Raw genomic sequence first — 26,199 nt, 5'->3', positions numbered from 1 at the left:
CCGTCAGACTGACACCCTGCAACAATGATCGCCGCAATGCGCGCCCCCGGGGGTGCGCAGTGGCTCAATATCCTGAGGACGTCCTATGACACCCAGTCAGGATTTTGAAACCACTTTGCAGCCGTCATCTGCCTATAGGGCGGATGGCAAGTGGTTAAGATACCCCTAATATCTATATTTGCCCTTATAGTTCTTAAAAAGGGTTCCAGCGTGAGTATAAAAATAATGGGCAAGAGTGGGCACCCTGGCGGGTTCCATTACATATGGAGAAAGGTTCAGAGATTATATTATTTATCTTGACCTTTGGCTTTGGGACAGAATATAAACTTGTAATCCAATTCTGCATCCTCTTTCTCATTCCTAAATGTTGTAACATCGTTTTCAAATATGTCCAATCTACTCTGTCAAATGCTTTCTCCGCATCGGCGGAGACAAGCATTACAGGTTTTTGATATCTTTGAGAGAAGTGTATGGCACTTAGGACCGGTTGCATGTTTTCTCTACCTTCTCTATAAGGGGTAAAACCCACTTGGTTAGAATGTAGTAAAGAGGGCATATGGGTCAGCAGTCTGTTAGCTAGTATTTTTGTAAAGATTTTCAGATCCAAGTTTAATAACGATATTGGGCGGTAGCTAGAGCATTGGGATGGATCTTTTCCCTCTTTAGGGATTACTGTTATATGGGCCAGTAAGGTCTCTGTCAGCATAATTTGTCCATCCCATATAAAATCGAAGGCCGCTAAAAATCTTGGTGCCAATTTATTCGCAAAGGTCTTATAATAGACCTGTGTATACCCGTCAGGGCCGGGCGCTTTGCCCGGTTTTAATACTTTGAGGGCTTCTGTAAATTCCTCTACTGTAATTGGACCGGCCAGGTCCCTCGCTATTCCTCAGGCAAGCTGGGCATTCCCGATGCTGATATATATTCCCTCGCAGCCTCCCGCCTATCAGATGTCAACAATGATAACTGACCATCAATCTGATATAAATTAGCATAACAATCTCTAAATGCTTTCGCAATCTCTTGAGAGGAGCTTACTAATATATCAGCATGTGTTTTAATACGGTCAATATGGTTCCATGCTCGAGACTCTCTGAGCGCATTCGCTAGCATCCTGCCCGGCTTATTTCCATACTCATAGAAGGCTTGCCTGCAGCTGGTTAACTTATCTTTCGCTTTATCCATTAATAATAAATAAGCAACACAAGTTTTTCCTCAATCTGTTGCGCATGTGATTTCTTATGCGCTAATTCGAGCACCCGGATCTCTCCCAGTAAAGACTCTATCTGCGCAGTCATCAAGCGTTTCCTCTGGGATCCTATAGATATGAGGGTACCCCTAATAACGCATTTATGAGCTTCCCATAGACAAAATGGGATAACCTCCCCCACATCATTGATTGAAAAAAGGACTCTATTTTTCTATGTTTCTCGTATTCCGGTTCTTTCAGAATTGTCTCATTAAGCTTCCAATGCCATTCCGTGGCCCTACTTCTCCCAATTCTAAAACACAGTTAGTTGGTACATGATCCGATAAAGTAAATGAACCTATCGATGCCTCCAGTAGAGATGTCAGGGCATTCTGAGACACAAAGACATAATTAATTCTACTATACGTCTTATGTCTCGCTGAAAAAAAAGTGCATGGAGAGTTCTCCAGCTATCAACTAGCTGCAAATCTTGTAAAAGTCTTTTAGCTCTAAGTAATTTTGAATATGAGTGGGATACACCTTTTGATACGTCAAGTGTGGGGTCTAATGCCATATTTAGGTCCCCTCCCATCAGCAGGGTCCCTTCCTTATTTTGGTATACCAATTGTAAATACGTCTCCAGTGATGAGACTTGGTCCTCATTTGGTAAATATAGACTGATTAAAGTGACCTTTTGCGGGTACAGAAATCCCTTTACAATAAGAAAGCGTCTTTTCCCATCAGTAATTATTTTTGATTCCTTCCATGGTATCTGTTTCGAAAAGATAATTGCTACTCCATTTGCCTTAGAAGTCTGAGAGGCGCTATGATACACCGTAGGAAACCGATGGTTTCCTAACCTTAAAGTTCTGTCATTTTTAAAATGTGTCTCTTGAAGAAAAATAAAGTGGGATTTAAGTCCCCCAAGTTCAGTTAGCAATCTTGTACGTTTCTCTGGGCTATTTAGCCCTTTCACATTATAGGAGGTTAAAGTCATGCTGGTCATATTTAACGTTTTAGTCTAGTAACTCCCTGGGAGAGATAATAAAAATAAATAGGAAGAAAAAAAAAAAGAAAAAAAAAAGATTATATTTATTTCCATATCACAAATGCATATTTCTATTGCCTTTTTTAATGCACATATGGAATATGTGGAATATAAATGTGTGTGTGTATTTTTTCTAAACAAGAATGTATTTTGCCTCTATCCATTTATTGTTTAATGTTTATTAAAAATGCTGCCTGTAGCAATACAAACTTTCCACTAGACGGCAGCACTAGGTACTGTATATATATAAATACTAGTACATCCTGCTCATCTGAACTAGCTTTAACCACTTGGGTACCGCGCTATTGCCGAATGACGGCATTAGCGCGGACCTAGATTGCCGGGACTACGTCTATTGACGTCGTCCCGGTTACGAGCGGCCTGCGCGCCCCCTGAGGGGCGCGCGCGGCGCGCTCTGTGATCGGCGAGTCCGTGAGACTCGCCTGATCACCGATCCGTGTAAGGGGTCGATCCCGACCCCTTATCACGTGATCAGCTGTCAGCCAATGACAGCTGATCATGTGATAAAACGGAGCCGGTAATCAGCTAGTATTCCTCCTCGTGCTGACAGCGCGAGGAGAAAAAAAAAAAGCCGATCGCCGGCGGCCGTGTTCGGGACATCAGTCCCGATCACGGCCAACAATTCAAGCGGACACCTGCCCCCTGCCAGTGCCCACCTGCCACCCGCAGTGCCATCCTGAAATAAAGTAAGTGCCCCCCTGTCAGTGCCACCCAGCAGTGCCCATAGTGCCCACAGTGCCACCCAGCAGTGCCCACAGTGCCACCCAGCAGTGCCCACAGTGCCACCCACAGTGCCACCCACAGTGCCACCCAAAATCTGCCTCAAAGGTGCTGCACCCCAGTGCCGCCCATCAGTGCCCAGCAGTGCCGCCCATCAGTGCCCAGCAGTGCCGCCCATCAGTGCCCAGCAGTGCCACCTATCAGAGCCACCTATCAGTGCCACCTATCAGTGCCCATCAGTCCCATCTATCTGTGGTACCTATCAGTGCCCATTGTGCCAGCCATCCGTGCCACTTATCCGTGCCACCCATCCGTGCCATCTTATCTGTGCCCATCTTTGCCCATCAGTGCCGCCTTATCTGTGCCCATCGGTGCCGCCTTATCTGTGCCTATTAGTGCCGCCTTAACTATGCCTATCAGTGCCCACCAGTGCAGCCTATCAGTGCCCACCAATGCAGCCCATCAGTGCCCACCAATGCAGCCCATCAGTGCCCACCAATGCAGCCCATCAGTGCCCACCAATGCAGCCATCAGTGCCGCCTAATCAGCGCACTTCAATGAAGGAGAAAAATGACCCGTTTGCAAAATTTTATAACAAACTATTAAAACATGATTTTTTTTTATTTTTTTTTTGCATCTTTTTTTGTTTGTTTAGCAAAAAATAAAACTCCGAGCTGTAACTAAATACCACCAAAAGAAAGCTCTATTTGTGGGAAAAAAATGATAAAAATTTCATTTGGGTACAGTGTTGTATGCCCGCGCAATTGTCATTCAAAGTGCATCAGCGCTGAAAGCTGAAAATTGGTCTGGGACTGAGGGGGGTTTAAGTGCCCAGTAAGCAAGTGGTTAAAAAGGAGCGTGTATTCCTCCCACCACCCAGAAACATGGCGTGATCATGCCTGTGAGGTTTACCCTCTAGCACTGTGATCCAGGAAGTGTTCCAAGCCTCTTCTCCAGCTCTCCACCACCATACCATATTCCTGCCGGCTGAGAGAGCCCACAGAGCAGCTGAGATAGCTGAGACAGCGTACCTTCTACTGACCAGCGTGATGGATTCCCCACAGTGCGTTTACCCACAGATATACCCTTCCTTGTTTACCTAGATGTACGTTACTATGTGTTTTTATTAACCAGTTCCCGCATGCCGATGTACGTCGGCTGAATGGCATGGGCAGGCATATTGGTGTACAGGTACGTCCATTTTTAAATGCCGCCCTGCCATCGCGTGAGCGCCGGCGGTGGCGCGCTCGCATGCCGGTCGGGACCCCCGTGAGTCTCGCAGGGCGGCTGAACGGGGAGATGCCATTGTAAACAGCATCTCCCCGTTCTGCCTAGCAACAAGTGACACTGATCTCTGCTCCATGTGATTGGAGCAGAGATCAGTGTTCACTAACGCAAAGCCCAGCTCCCCACAGTTAGTAACACGTTCCTAGGAACACTTAACCCCTACACTGCCACCCCCTGGTTAACCCCTTCACTGCCAGTCTCATTTACACAGGAATCAATGCATTTGTATAGCATTGATTGCTGTATAAATGACAATGGTCCCAAAAATGTGTCAAAAATGTCCGATGTGTCTGCCACAATGTCGCAGTCACAATAAAAATCGGTGATCGCCGCCATTACTGGTAAAAAAAAAAAAATATTACTAAAAATGCCATAAAACTATCCCCTATTTTGAAAACTCTCTAACTTTTGCGCAAACCAATCAATATTCGCTTATTGCGATTTTTTTTTACCAAAAATATGTAGAAGAATACGTATCGGCCTAAACTGAGGGAAAATATTTTTTTATATATATATTTTTGAGGGATATTTATTATAACAAAAAGTAAAAAAGTTTTGTTTTTTTTCAAAATTGTCGCTCTATTTTTGTTTATAGCACAAAAAATAAAAACCGGTTAATACACACTTTACAGTCTAACTCAGAGGTGTGTGCATTTGTTTTTAGTTTTCAGCTGGCCATTTGTTGCGATATCGCTAATCTTTTTAGGGACCCCCAAATTCCTCTCCTCTAGCAATTACCCAAGCATGTAAAACTGACTCCATAGATGTGGTTAAGACATAGGGCAACTTGGACCCTCTAAATACCAAATGGGCCAACATTTCATAGGAACCCATTAGCGCTGCCTCAAGGGGCAACTGCAGCCTTGTCATATGGACCAGTGAGCCATCACCAACTGACCTGCCAAGAAAGATTTAAAAAAATGTTGTCACAGCTAGGCCCCCCTCTTTCCAAGGCCGTTGAAACACCACAAGCTTAAGTCTAGCTACCCCACCCTGCCGCAGAAAATCTGACACTAAATCATCTATTGATTTAAAAATAGCTTTAGGAATCCATAGTTAGTTCTTCAGTGTATATAGCAATAGCAGTAAAAGCTTATTTTTCAAGTAAGTTCACCCTTTCTATCAGCAAGAGAGGAAGATTCCTCCAGACACAAATTTTTTGCCTAAAAATTGATATGATGGGTGTTACATTCAACCGGATAAAGTCTGAGACTGAGTTAGTAATGGTAAGCCCCAGATATTTAACCTTAGATACCTTCTGGAGAGGTGTTGATACCATAGCCGATTGGCAGACATCCTTATCCAGGGGAAGAATTGTAGATTTATGCCAATTGACACGCATCCCAGAAAAACTGGCAATATGATCTAAAATGGATAAGGTCTGAGGCAGAGAGGTGGCATGGTCATTTAAAAAATAATACCACATCATTGGCATATAGAGTTGTCTTCTCTACCAAGTTGCCCACTCTTATAACCTTCACTAAGGAGGAGGCACGCAGGGCCACAGCAATTGGGTGATTTGTTCTTATAAGTGTTTTAGAAATAAATATTTGGAATAAAGACAGTCAATTTTAATTAATTTATAGTTCTAGTGCCTTCAAAGTCCATTTCCTTTTTAACATGTTCTTTTTTGTGGTAGCTCTCCTATAAAACGTTTGGCTGTGGGTGAAATTAGTACTACTTGTACCTTGAAGAAAGCTTGTCCTCAAAATATGGATGTTAGTGAAAATAAAAAAGTATCATGGCCAGTATAATTGTTTTTGTGGCCGAGGCTGATAAATGACTCAACAGTCCTCATCACGATTAAATGAAAAAGGTATAACATTCTTTTATACTAAGTGACAATTCCACACATACAAAAGCGGTGAAATTCCAGAAATGATGACATTTTACTGGTAATCTGTATCAATAATAAACAATGAAAAGCTTTGTTTGAAAAAATTTTCACTAAATCAATGCACATATGTCCAACACAGATTATACAAAATGAACAAATATAATAGGAAAAATTTAATCTTTTGTTTCAGATTTCTAATATCACAGAAGTATGTCTATACAAATGACTGCTTAACACAAAATGATGTATAGAATTTAATATTTTCACTTCATCTCCCAATAAAACTGAGTATTTTATTTTCATCTCGTAATATCTATATAAGATTTATTATATCAATATTGTTCTTTTTATTTGTTCTCCCTAATTGCAGACAGTATACTGTAATAAGCATTGCTTGTGCAAGCAAATAATTGAAGTATTAGGGATATTAGCTCTGTCAAAACATTTTGTCTTGTTTTAAATGAACATAATTAAACAGCAATAGTTTTGAAATATTTGCCTATATGAAGAACAAAAATATCCTCATGCGCTTCTGTATGAATAATAAAAAAAAAGCGTTAAAGGAAACCTTAACTTAGAGAAATACAGGGGCTACCAATGCTCACTGCCTGTTTGCCTCTGCTCTTGATACTGTTAAGTCACTGAAACAAACATGCAGCTAGAGAAATCAGAGGAAAGTCAAAACTTTTTATCTGTATACAGGCAGTCCCCAGGTTAGGAACAAGTTCTGTAGGTTTGTTCTTAAGATGAATTTGTATGTAAGTTGGAACAAGTACCTTTTTTATTGTAACTCCTGCCAAGTTTTGGGAAGAGTTAACTGGCCATGCAGTGATGTGGGATTGCTGACAGGTCCGCTAGACAGCAGGTGGCAGCATGCAGTGAGCAGCAAGATGGCCGCCCGGCGTTTTCCTGGGACCAGCCTGGCGTCACGCTGCCTCTGTTCTTAGATATGAGTCACATGTAAGTCAGATTTTTGTAACTTGGGGACTGCCTGTACTTTACTTGTTCCAGGTCAGTGCTTTAAAATATTGAAACTTTTATATTAGCGTTGCAGCGACAAAAATTAGTTTCAAAAGAAGAGTTCAGAAATGGCAGCCTACACATTTCTCAGGACAAGTTTCTTGTGTATGTAACACCAAACGTTTTTGATTAGAGCCAGAAAGGATTAAAACACACCTGTGTCCCCACTGGGTAGATTTACCCTTGCTAGGGATTTTTCACACTACATTTGGTGATTGGCATTTTTCTGCCCCTGCTCAACACCCCAGTCACAGCAAAGACACATAGAAAACAAGTGTTTTCTATTTTCCCTGTTTACACTACAATGCTACCTTGAGGTGGCTTGCAGTGTGTTGCGGAAAAATGCATTGCACCTCTGCTATAGGGCATAAAAATTTATAAAATTGAAATTTCAATCCCAGTAAGCTCCATCTCCCCTACTCCACAAGCTGGCTAAATTATCCTAGTGTATATATAAAGCTTTGGTTTTGGTAATCCTGAAGGAAAAACTCAGCATAAAAACTGATAGTGTGTATGGGGCTTTAGAAACACGCCTGTTATCCCCCACTGAAACCTATTTCCAGCAACTTCATCCACTTAGGGTTTGTTATAACATTATTTTTGCCTATGTTGCCTGATCTTTACTTCTGTTGCTATATGTACACTCATTGTCACCCTCACATTTGATTGGATGTTTTCTTTGTTGCAAGCTCTATGTCTCAAAAATGACAGTGCTTTTCATTGTACTTGAGCCAAAGAGAGTCCTTTTGGATTTTTGAAGCAAAAGTTTTGACAACTGATGGTTTAAACGTACCTTTTTTTATATAATTTGTTTTATATCTGATAGCTAAATATACAGTATCTCACAAAAGTGAATACACCCCTCACATTTTTGTAAATATTTTATTATATCTTTTCATGTGACAACACTGAAGAAATACCACTTTTTGAGATCTTGTAATGCCCCGTACACACGAGCGGACTTTTCGACATCCAAACTCCGACGGACTGAGTCCGTCAGACTATCCGATCGTGTGTGGGCTGCAACGGACTTTAGCTTCGCTAAAGTCTGACGGACTTTAGAAATGAAGCATGCTTCAAATTTTCCCGACGGAACTCCGCCGGACCCGGTCCCCTTCGAAAAATTCGCTCGTGTGTGTGCTACTCCGACGGACTAAAACCGACGCTAGGGCAGCTATTGGCTACTGTCTATGAACTTCCTACGTCGAATCCAGTCGTACGTCATCACGTTCGACTCCGTCGGAGTTTGGTGTGATGGTGTGTGGTCAAGTCCGTTCGGTCGAAAAGTCCGCCAGAACTCCGTCGGAACACCGTTGGAACTCCGGCGGAACTCCTTTGGAGGTCTGTCAGACTTAATCCCTCTCGTGTGTACGGGGCATAACACTAACCAGTCACATGACACCGGGGAGGGAAAATGGCTAATTGGGCTCAATTTGGACATTTTCAATTAGGGGTGTACTCACTTTTGTTGCCAGCGGTTTAGACATTAATGGCCATGTGTTGAGTTATTTTGAGGAGACAGCAAATTTACACTGTTATATAAGCTGTACACTCACTCATTTATATAGTAGCAAAGTGTAATTTCTTCAGTGTTGTCACATGAAAAATATATAATAAAATATTTACAAAAATGTGAGGGGTGTACTCACTTTTGTGAGATACTGTATGTATTGTTTGTTTTATTTTATGTGTTTTGTACCATGATGACAGTGGGTGTAGAGTAACCGTAGGAATTTTTATGGAATTTTCCGATATTATTTCTACCCTTATGGGACTGTAGGGGTCGCTATTGGTCCTATTGATATTATCTCCAGCTGTATAATAGTTGCGGTGAGATGAGAATACTGTGTTATAAATGGTCAGCACGTTGAAATAAAGGCCAAAAAAGTGTTAAAGTGAAAAAATGCTAAAGTGAAATTTATATATACAAGTCAAATCTTGTGGATGGAAATCAACAATAAAAAACAATGAAGTGAAAAATGTAGATTTAAATGCACAGCCCCATGATAACATCAGCAATATAAACTTATTGGTGAAAACACAATAGTTCAGTGCAAATATGTGCACAAAAATTTGGTGGGGACTGGAAGAGTGAAGATGTGATCCAGTACAGTGCTCTGGAATCATCCACCGCACACCTGTGAAATTAAGGCCCCCATAACACTATTTTGTCTTCAGATTTACCAAAACCATGTAGCGAAAGTGCCTGACTGATTGCATGCATACAAATTGAAACTCTTAAGATTTGATCTGCAGAAAATCTAATAGTGTGTATGGGGCCTAACACTCACACTCACTCACTTAGAAATTTCTCTAAGGAGACACCGTGATTTGAACTGCCGCTCTGATGGGCCTTTACCACCATCTGTGATGGGCTGTGTCCAAAGGACACAGCGATCACAGAGCATGGTCCAGAGGGTGCAGAGAGGTGTGGTTCTGGGAGGACATTCATGGATGCCCTCCTGGAACAGCAGAGCTGCACTGTAGTGTGGTAAAGAAGTGGTTAAAGTGTACTTAAAAAAAAAATGTTTGTTTTGGATTGTGTAGTAAGGTTTTTTTGGCAGGTTTTTTGCCGTCTGTGTCCCTGCTAAGAAGAATCATCCTGCTAATCATCACTGTCCTGTTAATCATTGCAACTGGGACTGAAAGTGATAGGAAATCTAAACTTTTAAGTTGTCATGGGGTCACCTGTTCCATCTAAGAGGGAATTTGGAGAGATTTCCTCTCAATTACTGTTGATCTGTTGATCTTACAGGAAAGGAAAGGGAATAGAAATCTACCCAATGGGAAGCAGATAGCACAAAAAAAAACACCGATAGGGATTTAACAATTCCTTTACCTATCCAAAGAAACTAGCTTAATATATTCTTTAAAGCAGAGACCAGAATAAAGGAATGGTTATTATTCTTAACCTCAAGAGACCCTAAGAAATATTGGCAATCATTTATTTAATTTGAACAGCAAACAAATGGTAGGATCCAAGAAAATATACTTACTGGCGTCTGATAAATCTGGGGTCGTACAAAGCAATAAACTATTTAAACTTGCTTCTTTGTTGGACATATTCAAAGGGCTTTTGAAGCCAATGAAAGCATATTTTTGGATATCTGATGTAGATCCATGCAAACAAACACCTGCAAGTACCATAGTGTAAACACAGATCACTTCCCAATGCCATCCATGACTTGAGGACTATTGAGACACAATATTACAAAACAGCATAAAATAATAAGAATCATTAGTCTTGAAGCTAATTTTACTTGCAATAGCACATGTAAATGATAATGAGCAAAATGTGATCATTTTTTGTATATGAAATTGCAAACACCATCCAGATATTCATTTAAATTCCTCCGTTAGGCTCCGCTAGAGTTAACCCACACATATATGCAATTGAGAGTTTGCAAAAATTGTGACATTTATCACTTTCAACAAACCTCTCAGAGTCATTTTTAAAGTAGAACTGTGGCCAGGTTATAGACAATAAACTATCTACATATTTAGACAATGTCATTGACCAAATATGACCATATGGACCATATTAGATCAGGTATGTTACCAGTGTCCCCACCCCTTTATTATATACAGCTGAAGAGAGGGAATGTCACAGCTGGTGGCCTGCTATCATTTAACAGTTTCCCATGGGTTCAGGCTAAACTGAATTTAGCCCGAACTTTAGTTCATCCTTACTGTCTAGTAGAGCTGCACGATTAACCGTTACAGAATCAAGATCGAAATTCCAACCCCCTCTCGATCTTAAAAAAAGCATTTCCCCGATTCAGTGCAGGGAGTTCTCTGCTCAAGCCGACAGCTGTCAAAAAATCCCCCTAAAAAACAAAAAACAGGTAGTCTGCCAAGTTTATCTCAACAATAAAAATAAATATTACATAGAGTTCTTTTAGATAAAAGGCATGAACTTCTGTCTCTAAATGAGGTCAGTTTAACCACTTAAAGACCTTTTTCTGACACTTGTTGCTTACAAGTTAAAATCAGTATTTTTTGCTAGAAAATTACTTAGAACCCCCAAACATTATATATATATATTTAGAAGAGACCCTACCTAAAGAATAAAATGGTGGTTGTTACAATATTTTATGTCACACTGTATTTGCGCAGTCTTTCAAAAAGACACTTCATAGAATTTATAAAAAAACTAAACAGTAAAGTTGCCATAATTTGTTTGTATAATGTGAGAGATGATGTTACGCCACGAGAATCGTGAGAGAATCATGATCTTCATTCTAAGCAAAAAAATTGTGATTTTCAATTTAGCCAGAATCGTACATCTCTACTGTTTAGTAATTCATGCTCAAAATTCAGGGAAAAACAATTTCAATTTTGTTTTCTCTCAGTGAATCACATTGCTTCCCCCTACCAGCAGTTAGATGGTAGTTTGCCAGCCTTCTAATCTGTAAAAATAAACACAGAGCAGGTTCACTGGACGAGGGAAGAGAGTAGATCGCTGAGCGCTGACTTGGACAATTCCACCGTATCTCTTGCAAGGTTTGAGGATGAATTGCTCCTAGGTTCCTGTAGCTACAGAGGTCAGTGGGGGCTTGTTGTATCATTTACTGCTATTAAGAATATGCAAATATTTGAACTTTCATAGCTGGACCACAGTTCTACTTAATGTTTATATAAAAACACTTGTATTTCACAGCTGGAAATATTGTTAGACCAGCTGTTATTGTCACCAAAAACAGAGGTTGGCTTTAATATAGTTTTGCTCATTTGACTACCTGTACTTCAATTTGTGGCACATGAGAAAGAACGTCACCCCCAAGATCCATTAATGCTTGTAAACAGGATATTTCTTTTTTTGCAGCTTCACCCAAGATAAGTAAAGCAAGGAGAGATTCTAGCCTAAAAAAAAAACAAAAAAAACAAAAAAACAGAACAATCAGAAACATGAAAACATAGAATTGTGATGGCAGAAAAAGATCAAGTGGTTTATGAAGTCTGCCCCCTTTTTTTTTTTTTTTTCTTTAACCTTTTTATCTCAGTATGCAGCAGATCTATTTTTCTCCCAAACATGTTTACATTCACATACAGTTGATTGATTTAATACCTTTGCTGAAAGTGTATTCCAACTAAAAACTACTCTTTTGGTAAAATTTGGAATCTTTGTTCTCAATGTAAAATCCATTTATCTGAGTCTACTGAGGGACAAAACAGGTGACTGTCACCTGCAGGATAAATGGACACACGGAAAATGAAAGGCCAGACTCTTGAGGCTATAGCACCTTCCACCTGGTCAGTTGTACCAAGCAGTCCAAAGAGAAAATAATAGCAGAGGGCATACACATTTCATGGTGTAAGTTATATGGTGAGTATGGTGTCTTCTCTACCATTTATTGATGGACAAAGCTTTGATCTAGAGACCTCCAAAAGCCACCCGAAAGCCTTCAGGCGGCAGCTGTCATCTACAGTTCCATAGGTTTAATGCTGCAATGATCATATTTCACCACTATAACACAATGGGGGTTATTTACTAAAGGAAAATGCACTTTGTACTGCAAGTGCACTTGAAAGTGCACTAAAAGTTTACTTGGAAGTAAAGTCACTGTAGATCTGAGGGGGACATGCAAGGAAAATAAACAACAGCATTTTAGCCTGCACATGATTGGATAATAAAATCAGCAGAGCTTCCACTCATTTCAGATCTACCCCTTAGATTTAGAGTGACTGCACTTTCAAGTGCCCTTGCAGTGCAAAGTGGACTTGCCTTTTGTAAATAACCCCCAATATTTTTTTATTCTTTTCTACATATTTATGCATATCGAAGCCTGAAATAAAGAGAAAAAAATTTTTTTTTGTATAATTTGTAGAATTTAACCACAGCTGAATGACGGCTACAGGGCAGTTGCTTAACTCTGGGAGGAAGTAATATGATGTCTGCCCAGAATTCCGCTCTCACGCGCCCCCCCACCCCCGGGGCGTGCACTCGAAAACATCCACAGGACCCGGAGCATCACGGATCACGGTAAACAGCCGCTCATCGCAATTCCCTGCCAATACTCTGCAATGCCCAGCAATGCACTGCCAATACTCTGCAATGCCCTGACAATACTCTGCAATGCCCTGCTAATACTCTGCAATGCCCAGCAATGCCCTGCCAATACTCTGCAATACCCTGCCAATACTCTGTAATACCCAGCAATACTCTGCAATAGCCTGCAATACCCTGCCAATACTCTGGCATACCCAGCAATACCCAGCCATACTCTGCAATGTCCAGCCATACTCGTGATACCCTGCAATACCCAGCCATACTCAGTGATGCCCTGCAATACCAAGCCATACCCAGTGATACTCTGCAATACCCAGCCATACTCTGCAATACCCAGCCATACTCAGTGATACCCTGCAATACCAAGCCATACCCGGTGATACTCTGCAATACCCAGCCATACTCTGCAATACCCAGCAATACTCGGCCATGCTCAGCAATACTCGGTGATACACTGCAATACCCAGCCATACTCAGCCATACCCAGCCATATCCTGCAATACCCAGCCATACAGTGGAGGGGAGAGATTGGTGACAGCAGCACTGTGGGCTGGATCTGTAGTGCCCACAGTGCTGCTCACTGACAATTAACCCCGCAATTCCCTGCCACTACTCTGCAATGCCCAGCAATGCCCTGCCAATACTCTGCAACGCCCTGCCAATACTCTGCAATACTCTGCAATGCCCTGCCAATACTCTGCAATGCCCTGCCAATACTCTGCAATACCCAGCAATGCCCTGGCAATACTCTGCCATACTCTACAATGCCCTGACAATAATCTGCAATACCCAGCAATGCCCTGCCAATACTCTGCAATACTCAGCAATAATCTGCAATACCCAGCAATAGCCTGCGATACCCAGAAATACCCTGCAATACCCAGCCATACTCGGTTATACCCTACAATACCCAGCCATACTCTGTAATACCCAGCCATACTCACTGATACCCTGCAAAACCCAGCCATACCCAGTGATACTCTGCAATACCCAGCCATACCCAGTGATACTCTGCAATACCCAGCCATACTCTGCGATACCCAGCCATACTCGGCCATGCTCAGCCATACTCGGTGATACCCTGCAATACCCAGCCATTCTCGGTGATATCCTGCAATACTCGGTGATACCCAGCCATACTCAGCCATACCCAGCCATACCCTGCAATACTCGGTGATACCCAGCCATACTCGGCCATACCCAGCCATTCTCAGCCATACTCGGCTGTACTCGGCCCATGTATGTGGCCAGGCTGTGGAAGTCTCACACATGTGGTATCACCATACTCAGGAGTAGGAGAATCTATTTTGGGGTGCCATTTTTGGTATGTACATGCTATATGTTATAAATATTGTATAAATGGACAACTTTGTGTTAAAAAAGAAAAGCATGTTAACCACTTCCCACCCACCGGCCGTCATATGACGTCCTTAACATATGACATCCTTAACTTTGTGTGGGGATATCTGAATGATGCCTGCAGCTACATGCATCATTCAGATATCAGCATTTTCAGCCGGCAATTCCCTACACCATAAGAATGATCATAGCGGGTGTTCCACTGCTTGATCGTTCTTACGGGAGGCGAGAGGGGAGGTCCCCCTTCCCACCGCCCTCTGGTGCTTCTACTGACTCACCTCTATGATCTCAGCCAGAATCGTTTTTTTTTTTTTTATTGCAGGCTTCCCAGCCTAGAGGTGAGATGTGGGGTTTTATTGACCCTATATCTCACTGTAAAGAGGACCTGTCATGCCATATTCCATATGTTTACATTCCTTGTAATAGGAATAAAAGTAATCAAACTAAAAAAGTGTCAAACTAAAATAAAGTAAAATGTACAATAAAAAAAATGTTTTTAAGCATGCTCCGGGGGGGTCTTGGGGAAGGGGACCCCAGACAGCTTCAGTCTCTCCTGTACCTTTGCTTCCCCCATCTGCCTTCCTTCCCTACCTCCCTTTCTTTCTTCCACCTTTTCCTTTCTCTTCTCCATCCACCCCCTTCTGCCCCTTTCCTTTGACCGATTCCTCACCCCTGACATCCCAGCCTAGGCACACACACATACCACTACATCCCAACGACACAGATTCCCAACAACTCATCACTAACACCATTATCCAAGGCACTCTTTCAGGTAACTACATGACGCGACCTGGAAAGTCTGATACCTAATTTGTCCTATCATTTACCCCTAGACCTCACTGGAGCGGATCCATCCCCTTGTACTTTTGGCTCCAACCCTATCCTCCAGATGGACCCCTTATCTGACTGAGACGGATATCTCTATAGCTCCATGTTGTGGACCATATCAAGCCCTTCTTAGTCTCTAATTCCCTTCTCTTTCACTCTTGGTAGTTGACCTGAACCTAGCAGACTGTATCTGTGTCTCTCACACCTTTATGGTCTTGTCAGTTTAAGAATGTTTATGTGCACAGCCTCACCAAACTCATTTCATGTTTAATTTGAAGTTTTGTTGGCATCTTACTCCTCCAGTTGTTTAACCACTTTCAGACCGGACCATTTTGCTGGTAAATGACCAGAGGTCTTTTTACACTTTGGCACTGCGCTGCTTTAACTGGTAATTGCGCGGTCATGCAATGTTGTACCCAAACAAAATTTGCGTCCTTTTCTTCCCACAAATAGAGCTTTCTTTTGATGGTATTTGATTGCCTCTGCGATTTTTATTTTTTGCGATATAAACGTAAAAAGACCGCAAATTTTGAAAAAAAATGATATTTTCTACTTTTTGTTATTAGAAAAATCCAATAAACTCAATTTTAGTCATACATTTAGGCCAAAATGTATTCAGCCACATGTCTTTGGTAAAAAAAAAGTCAATAATTGTATATTTATTGGTTTGCGCAAAAGTTGTCACATCTACAAACTAAGGTACGTTTTCTGGAATTTACGCAGCTTTTAGTTTACGACTGTCTATCTCATTTCTTGAGGTGCTAAAATGACAGGGCAGTACAAAACCCCCCCAAATGACCCCATTTTGGAAAGTAGACCCCCTAAGGAAATTGATAAGAGGCATGTTGAGCCCATTGAATATTTTATTTTTTTGCCTCAAGCGATTGAATAATGACAAAAAAAAATTTTTTTTTTTTTTTTTACACAAAGTTGTCACTAAATGATATATTGCTCACACATGCTATGGGCGTATGTGAAATGACACCCCAAAATAAATTCTGCTGCTTCTCCTGAGTACGGGGATACCACATATGTGGGACTTTTTGGGAGCCTAGCCGCGTACAGGGCCCCGAAAACCAAGCACCGCCTTCAGGCTTTCTAAGGGCGTAAATTTTTGATTTCACGCCTCACTACCTATTACAGTTTTGAAGGCCATAAAATGCCAAGATGGCACAAAACCCCCACAAATGACCCCATTTTAGAAAGTAGACACCCCAAGCTATTTGCTGAGAGGCATGTTGAGTCCATGGAATATTTTATATTTTGCCACAAGTTGCGGGAAAATTACAAACTTTTTTTTTTTTTTTTTTTTTTTCACAAAGTTGTCACTAAATGATATATTGCTCATGCATGCCATGGGCATATGTGAAATGACACCCCAAAATAAATTCTGCTGCTTCTCCTGAGTACGGGGATACCACATATGTGGGACTTTTTGGGAGCCTAGCCGCGTACGGGGCCCCGAAAACCAAGCACCGCCTTCAGGCTTTCTAAGGGCGTAATTTTTTGAGTTCACTTCTCACTACCTATTACAGTTTTGAAGGCCATAAAATGCCAAGATGGCACAAAACCCCCACAAATGACCCCATTTTAGAAAGTAGACACCCCAAGCTATTTGCTGAGAGGCATGTTGAGTCCATGGAATATTTTATATTTTGCCACAAGTTGCGGGAAAATTACAAACTTTTTTTTTTTTTCACAAAGTTGTCACTAAATGATATATTGCTCACGCATGCCATGGGCATATGTGAAATGACACCCCAAAATAAATTCTGCTGCTTCTCCTGAGTACGGGGATACCACATATGTGGGACTTTTTGGGAGCCTAGCCGCGTACGGGGCCCCAAAAACCAAGCACCGCCTTCAGGCTTTCTAAGGGCGTTACAGTTTTGAAGGCCATAAAATGCCAAGATGGCACAAACCCCCCCCCCCAAATGACCCCATTTTAGAAAGTAGACACCCCTAAATTTAGGGGTACACTAGTGAGACTAGGTAATAAATGGCGGGTGCCCTGAAACTATAAAAAAATAACTAACCAACCAGCGTCACCTGTAACAGTTATATGGTGATCACTGGTGAAAGGGTTAACTAGGGGGCAATCAGGGGGCTTTATGCGGTAGTATATGGGGGTCCCTGGCGCTATAAAAAGCTGCGGCGAACCTAAATACCTACCTGCCTAACTAGCGTCACCTGTGACACTAATACAGCGATCAGAAAAACGATCGCTTATTAGGCTGGGTTCACACTGGAGCGATGCGGGAACGCCACGAATGCGCGGCGGGTTCCCGCATCGCATGCCTCCCGGCGGCAGTTCACACTGCCCTATGCGAACTGCTGGGAGTGTCAGTGAAATGTTAATGACACCCCCAGATCAGTTCGCATATCGCAGTGCGATCTGCAAACTTGGATCGCATGGTGTGAACACCCATGCGATCCGATTCTGCTGCGGACCAAAAAAAGGGTCCCGTGCGAGTTTGCGGCGGGTGCGGCGGGTGCGACACGAATTCAGCCATACTATCTGTATAGCTGAACTCGAATCGCACAGAGATCGGATGTGATTTGCACTGCAGTGCGGTGCGAATCACATCCGTTCTCATAAACCGCTGCAATGTGAACCCAGCCTTAGTGACACTGGCGACGGGGGGTGATCACGGGGTTAAACCTTTATTGGGGGGGTTAGGGGGGTACCTTAGAACTAAAGGGGGCTAACCCTAACTGCCCTAACAGTTATTAGTCACAAATGACACCTGCCGGGTGATCAGGGGGTTAAACCTTTATTAGGTAATAAATGGCGGGTGCCCTGAAACTATAAAAAAATAACTAACCAACCAGCGTCACCTGTAACAGTTATATGGTGATCACTGGTGAAAGGGTTAACTAGGGGGCAATCAGGGGGCTTTATGCGGTAGTATATGGGGGTCCCTAGCGCTATAAAAAGCTGCGGCGAACCTAAATACCTACCTGCCTAACTAGCGTCACCTGTGACACTAATACGGCGATCAGAAAAATGATCGCTTATTAGGCTGGGTTCACACTGGAGCGATGCGGAAACGCCGCGAATCCGCGGCGGGTTCCCGCATCGCATGCCTCCCGGCGGCAGTTCACACTGCCCTATGCGAACTGCTGGGAGTGTCAGTGAAATGTTACTGACACCCCCAGATCAGTTCGCATATCGCAGTGCGATCTGCAAACTCGGATCGCATGGTGTGAACACCCATGCGATCCGATTCTGCTGCGGGCCAAAAAAAGGGTCCCGTGCGAATTTGCGGCGGGTGCGGCGGGTGTGGCGGGTGCGGCGGGTGCGGCGAATGGCTGAACTCGAATCGCACAGAGATCGGATGTGATTTGCACTGCAGTGCGGTGCGAATCACATTCGTTCTCATAAACCGCTGCAATGTGAACCCAGCCTTAGTGACACTGGCGACGGGGGGTGATCACGGGGTTAAACCTTTATTGGGGGGGTTAGGGGGGTACATTAGAACTAAAGGGGGCTAACCCTAACTGCCCTAACAGTTATTACAGTCACAAATGACACCAATGCAAAAAAAAAAAAAAAAAAAAAAAAAATGACATTGGTGTCACTGTGACTGGGGGGCAGGGGTAATTGGGGGGGTGATCGGGGGGTAAAGGGGGGGTGTGAGTGTGCCTGGCATGTTCTACTGTGTGTGGGATGTGTTGGTGCAACTCACTGATCCGCTCTCCTCCGTGTCGGAACGAAAAATACCGACACGGAGGAGAGAATACATCACTTCCTCTCCTGTGTTTACATTACAGGAGAGGAAGTGATGTCACCGGGGATTTCCATTCGTCGGGAGCGATCGCGAGGGGGTGGCCATGAATGAATGGCCGTCCCCTCGTCCGGGATCGCTCCCGAACGAAAACCGACCGCCGCAGGCACCGGGCGGGGGCCCGATCGGGCCCCCGACCCGCGGGAGGCAAAGCACGTACATGTACGTGCTTATGCCTGCCCGTGCCATTCTGATGACGTACATCGGCGTGAGGCGGTCGGCAAGTGGTTAAGGTCTCTCTGTACATCTGTACTTTTGTGCCTATTATTTCTTTTCAATAAAAATTGTTTAAAAAAAAAAAAAAAAAATGTTTTTAAAGCGCCCCTGTCCCCATGTGCTCGCATGCAGAAGCAAATGCATACGTAAGTCCCGCCCACATATGAAAACGGTGTTCAAACCACACATGTGAGGTATCGCTGTGAACGTTAGAGCAAGAGCAATAATTGTAGCCATAGACCTGCTATATAACTCAAAACATGTAACCCATAAAAAAATTTAAAGCATCGCCTATGGGGATTTTTAAGTATCAAAGTTTGTCGCCATTCCACGAGCCTGTGCAATTTTGAAGGGTGATATGTTAGGTATCTATTTACTCAGCATAACTTCATCTTTCACATTATGCAAAAACATTGGGCTAACGTTTTCCAAAAAAAACACGTTCGAAAAAATTGCTGCACAAATACTGTGTGAGATAAAAAGTTGCAACGACCACCATTGTATTCACTAGGTTCTTTGCTAAAAAAAACCCATATATAATGTTTTGGGGTTCTATGTAATTTTCTAGCAAATAAATGATGATTTTTACATGTAGGAGAGAAATGTCAGAATTGGCCTGGGTGATCTAGAACGCCTGATGGTGATCCCTGCATGTTGGGCCTCTGTATGTGGCCACGCTGTGTAAAAGTCTCCCACATGTGGTATCACCATACTTGGGAGTAATAGCAGAATATGTTTTGGGGTGTAATTTGTGCTATGCATATGCTGTGTGTGAGAAATAAACTGATATGACAATTTTGTGAAAAAAAGGGAAAAAAAATCTTGATTATGCAAAGAATTGTGGGGAAAAAATTACAACTTCAAAAAACTCATCATGTCTCTTACTAAATACCTCGGAATGTCTTCTTTCCAAAAATGGGTCATTTGGGGGGTATTTGTACTTTTCTGGCATGTTAGGGTCTCAAGAAATGAGATAGGCTGTCAGTACTTTAGGTGTGATCAATTTTTAGATATTGGCACAGCATAGCTTGTGGACTATAACTTTCAGACAGACCAAATAATATACACCAATTTGTACTTATTTTTACCAAAGATATGTAGTAGTATACATTTTGGCCAAAATGTATGAAGAAAAATTACTAATCTGCTAAATGTTATAACAGAAACGTCATTTTTTTACAAAATTTTCGGTCTTTTTTCTTTTATAGCACAAAAAATAAAAAACCCAGCGGTGATTAAATACCACCAAAAGAAAGCTCTATTTGTGTGAAAAAAAGAACAAAAATGTCATATAGGTACAGTGTTGCATGACTGAGTAATTGTTATTCAAAATGCAAGAGCACCGAAAGCTGAAAATTGGTCTGGTTATTAAGGGGGTTTAAGTGCCCAGTGGTCAAGTGGTTAAACAGTGTACTAAATAAAATCCTTATATGTCCTTACAAAATTGTTATTACCAATAGAGGGAGGGGAAACCACTAGACAATAGAAGGTTGCAATGCAGGAAATACAATCTTCTGATTTAAAAGTGCCTTATTTATTAAAGGTACCCTGTTACTTTTTTCGTGTCCCTTAACACATTGGCATCCTGTAATTCTAGCAGCTCTTCCTGTGAATCACAAAATTGAAATGTCCTACATGCTTCTAGATGCTTCTTATATCCATTTAATTAACTAGAAGTTCAGTTTTTAATACGAAGTTGTTTAAATAATTTAAAATTCATTCCAGCTACATTTCACAGATGGCACATTAAGCAATATAAAAACTTATGTATTTATTTCCCAATTGACTGTCAAAGTTAATTTTCTTCTACTTACTTGATGAATTATGGAAGCCTGGATAACAAAAATGAGGCGTATGCTGACAGAAGGTTTAGGAAACAGGAGTGTTAATAATGATGGACTGCCTTAACTCATATCAAATGTATAAATAATTACAACCAAGTGCATTAATAACAAAGAAACTTTTATGGCATTGTCACAACAATCCATCTGGTGCTCTTTTTCATATTTTTCCTTTGATTCGTTTTTTTAAGACAACATGAATTCAAAATATCAATGAACAAGGCCCTGCTTCGGCATGGCATTATCCGCATAGCACCACTCCCAGCAATCCCAGCCAATTCTTCATCTTGGTATCACGGAAGTTAACTGACACTCAGGGGTTTATTTAAGAAAGCTAGAGATTGCAAAATTAGTCACATTTCTGCATAGAAACCAATCAGATTGTAACCTCAGCTTGTTTACTTAAACTTTGTCAATAAACCCTGGGAACTGATTGGTTTCTATGCAGAATTTTGACTCATTTTGCACTCTCTAGCTTTAGTAAATAAACCCCTCAATTACAAATGTCTATTATTAATCACTTCCTGACTGGCGCACGCCGATGTACATTGGCAGAATGGCACGGGCAGGCATACTGGCGTACAGGTACGTCCAGTTTTAAATGCCGCCCTGCTAGGGCGGCGCGCTTGCGTGCCAGTCGGGACCCCCGTGAGTCCGGTCGCGGGTCTTGCGGACTCAATCGCCAAGGGCATACCCGCGATCGTCTCACGGGGCGGCTGAATGAGGAGATGCCATTGTAAACAGCATCTCCCTGTTCTGCCTAGCAACAAGTGACGCTGATCTCTGCTCCATGTAATTGGAGCAGAGATCAGTGTTCACTAAAACAAAGCCCAGCCCCCCCACAGTTAGTAACACACCCCTAGGAACACTTAACCCCTACACTGCCACCCACTGGTTAACCCCTTCACTTCCAGTGTCATTTACACAGGAATCACTGCATTTGTATAGCAGTGATTGCTGTATAAATGACAATGGTCCCAAAAATGTGTCAAAAATGTCTGATGTGTCCACCATAATGTCACAGTCACAATAAAAATTTCTCATCGCCGCCATTACTAGTAAAAAAAAAATATTAATAAAAATGCCATAAAACTATCCCCTATTTTGTAAACGCTATAACTTTTGCGCAAACCAATCAATAATCGCTTATTGCGATTTTTTTACCAAAAATATGTAGAAGAATACATATCGGCCTAAACTGAGGGAAAAAATGTTTTATATATATTTTTGGGGGATATTTATTATAACAAAAAGTAAAAAATAATGCGTTTTTTTCAAAATTGTCGCTCTATTTTTGTTTATAGCGCAAAAAATAAAAAACGCAGGGGTGATCAAATACCACCAAAAGAAAGCTCTATTTGTGGGAAAAAAAGGACGTCAATTTTGTTTGGGAGCCATGTCTCACGACCGCGCAATTGTCAGTTAAAACAACGCAGTGCCGAATCGCAAAAAAAGGTCTGGTCTTAAGCCAGCAAAATGGTCCGGTCTGGAAGTGGTTAAGTACCATTTCAGACAAGCCCATTCTTGAGCATTGCATTAACATACGCTGCCATAAGACAGCCTTTTAATTTTGAATGGGCTGTCAAGGCAAAAGAACAGACCAAAAAAAGGGACATGCAACATTTGTCCTGAAACAGCACACCCACAGCACATAGTAGAGCATTTTAGTGTGTGTGTCAGAGCTGCATTGCCTTATGCATTGGGCTACTATTCAATGTCACTGCAATGTGCAAACACACATTAATGGCACCACAACATGATAACCCACATAACAAATATTAATGTGCATTGCTGTAAAAAACAATAAAAAACAAAAAAAAAACTGACATTTGGAAGCAGTTCCCATGATCACTGTGTTTACTGCAAGTCTTAAAAGTAATCTACAGTAATATTGACCTTCACACAAAACAAATAATTACATATTTGATGGATAGTGATAGGGAAAGAATGTGGTAATACTTATATGTGAGGCCCCATAAAAATTGAGCATCATGAATTACCTCTAATTGTCCACTCTTACTGCTTTTTACAATGCTCCTGGCTAATTAAATGTCCACCCCATAAACATTATCTCAGATACGCAGCAATGACAGGAATGGTGTGTGCATCAAGAAGGTGACTGAAGTGAGCCCTGGATCTTCACATATGCTTTGTAAAGGTTAACATAAATATACGCATAGACATGACACACAGGTTTGTAAATTATGGCCTTCCTTAATATTGCATTTTAAGAAACTGACCAGTGAATTAGCTGATGCCTTTTTATATATTTCGGTTATTCCACCAGTGAGATCTCTACTGTAATTTGTGACTCTAATCCTGTCTATGCATCCATGTCCATGTCTTAGCACCTACTGTCTCATTCTCCATAATATACAATCCAACAAGGAAAGTATGGAAATCCCATTATGGCCACAGCAGGGGTGCAGACCTGGGAATTCAAGCATGGAGAACTTGCCAATAGAGACCTTTAGTAACATGGAAAACTGCCAGGTGATATAATGCCCCATCATCTACACCAATCTTTTCCAAATTTATTTTACACAGAAAAACCTTTGAAAAAACTTTCCAGTCTGAGGGAACCCCTGCCAGTAATTTTTATATCTATAGCTCATGATTTATTAGTATGATGGTAGAAGAATTCCTCTTATATTTGTGATCATTGGGAAGAATCTTCCCCGAAAGATAGCTAAAATCATTAAACATCTAGAAGGAAATCACTTTGTTTTAAAGACAGATGTGTTATCAACAAAGTCTTATGTCGCGTACACACAATCGGAATTCTCGTCGGAAAAAGCTCTGATGGTTTTCCCGATGGAATTCCGACGGAATTCGGCTCAAGCTGTCTTGCCTACACACGGTCACATCAAATTCCAATCATTTATAACGCAGTGATGTACAACACTTCCGACGTGACTAGAAAAAGGAAGTTCAATAGCCAGTAGCCAATAGCTTCTGTCTCGTAGTTGAATCTGAGCATGCTTGATTTTTGGCATGTCGGAATTGCATACACACGATCGGAATTACCGATAGAAAGTTTTTCCATTGGGAAAATTGAGAACATGCTATCAATTTTTGGCTGGCGGAAATTCGGACAGCTAAATTCTGATGGAGCATACACATGGTCGCATTTTCTGATGAAAAGCTCTCATCGGTCTTTTTCTGGTCGTAATTCCGATCGTGTGTACGTGGCATAACATCTGTTTTTTTTATTATATTGCTCTAGATATGGGGATCTTTTTAGCATGGATTGAGACCAAGAGATCTGTCATCAATATCCATTTATTTATAAATCTCATTCAAACATGTCTAAAAAATCAGTTTGGGTTTGCAGATATAGATACACAAGGAAAATCTTTATGAAAAGGTCAGGAAAGGTTATATCTGTAAAAAAGCAAACGCATTGCAAGCGTAAATGTCTATGTAAATTTTCCATAATGATATGCTACTGAAGGAATAAAGTTTGCTTCATACAAACCAATTTTCTCGATGAAGGTGTCCCTTTAGGAGAAAGAGATGCTGGATAATATCATGCAAATGTGTGCTATTATTTTCGATGTGCTGCCAAATGAGAAGACAGTGCCAAAGGAATGGGCTTATTTCAGCTTCTCTTGGATGCATACTCGATTGGTCTATAGAGACCGGTTGTTTCTGCAATATATAACAACACATGTCTAAGTATAATGGTCAAAAAATATTTCTTAGATTCTTGCTGAAATCAGGAACAAATGTGTACTCTGGAATATTTGAGCCTATATTTGTATCACCAATGTGCTACTAAAAGATATCCGTTTTACACCATACCAATAAAAACAACTGTGCAATAATATCCAAAATATATATTTGTTTTCTTTTATCATCCATACATTCATATGGGTGCACATGCTACTTAAAGAGGAAATAAACCCTGATGAGTTTACTTCCTCTTTGATTCCCTGCAAAGGTAAAGCATAATGGACTACTATGCATCGCATAGTAGTCCATTATGTGTCACTTACCTGACACAGGAGCCAGCGAAGTCACCGCTGTCCACTGTAGTCTGGAGCATCCATCTCCTCGTGGGTATCGGTGGGTCTTGCCGCTCCACCGCTGTCATTCAACGAAGCCGTGCATGCGCACGGGAGCCGCCACTCACAGCATATCGCCGTTGACAGCGGTGCGCTCCGTGTATTTTGGCAAATATCTCCTAAGCCGTGTAGGTTTAGGAGATATTTCTTGGACCTACAGGTAAGCCTTAATCTAGGCTTGTAAGGCTTTACACCCACTTTAAATACATATACAAAAATAAAAAATCACTACACTGGAGCTTAGGCTAGACATGAATAGATGAACAGATATAGGAGAATGACACAGGTTTGTAACAAGCTTTCTTGTGAACAAGTTGGGAAATCCCCACAGGTAAGCTTTTAATTTCTTCTGAACCCAAACTGTAGTGCTTTGGTGAACCAAACACAAAAAGGTGCATAGGGTCTGCAAGGTCATGGACAGAAGCAAGGAACTCTTGGTCCACCTAGCTGAAACCAGGAAACCCACATACTTACAGACAAACTCAGTATCACATCAAATGGACATGTTTAAATAGCTCAATCCTTATATAAGTGTGACATAAAGCCAAGAGTAAGCCACTTATAGCCAGACTTATGCCGCGTACACACGATCAAACAATCGGGTGGAAAAGTCCGGCAAACTCAAGTCCTCTGGACAATCCCCCCGTGTGTAGCCTCCGGCGTACTTTTTTTACCCGAAAGTACGGCGGACTTAGAAAGTAGTTTTGCACTCCAATCTTCCCGCCGGACTTGCATTTCGGCGGACAATCCAGCCGTGCGTATGCCAGTCCGCCGTACTGTTGAAACGAACTGACTTTTCCGAAAAGTCCACTCATTTTGAGCACGTCTCCAGGTAGGCGGGGCCCGCGAAGGATGCGTCGCTGGCCCCGACACCTGGTACTGACTTAAAGGGGAACCCCAACGCCAAAAAAATCGGCATGGGGGTCCCCCCCAGATCCACATCAGACCCTTGTCCGAGCACGCTACCC

General features: G+C 41.8%; 1 protein-coding gene across 1 annotated transcript in view; it reads right to left on the bottom strand.

The window, feature by feature from the left end:
- Positions 1-26,199, bottom strand: part of TMEM232 (transmembrane protein 232) — a 323,216-nt gene that overhangs the window by 202,881 nt on the left and 94,136 nt on the right. Inside the window, exons 8-10 of the mRNA XM_077462299.1 lie at positions 24,643-24,815; positions 11,862-11,985; positions 10,119-10,314 (exon numbers count right to left, since the gene is read on the bottom strand). Of these exons, the coding sequence (XP_077318425.1) occupies positions 10,119-10,314; positions 11,862-11,985; positions 24,643-24,815 (493 nt within the window). The remainder of the gene's footprint in view (positions 1-10,118; positions 10,315-11,861; positions 11,986-24,642; positions 24,816-26,199) is intronic.

The sequence above is a fragment of the Lithobates pipiens genome, unplaced genomic scaffold (genome assembly GCF_037356315.1).
Source record: "Lithobates pipiens isolate NorthernLeopardFrog02 unplaced genomic scaffold, aLitPip1_a1.2 Scaffold_3, whole genome shotgun sequence".
Classification (NCBI taxonomy): Eukaryota; Metazoa; Chordata; class Amphibia; order Anura; family Ranidae; genus Lithobates; species Lithobates pipiens.
The sequence above is the reverse complement of the archived record's forward strand: the minus strand, read 5'-3'. Positions and strand labels throughout refer to the sequence as shown.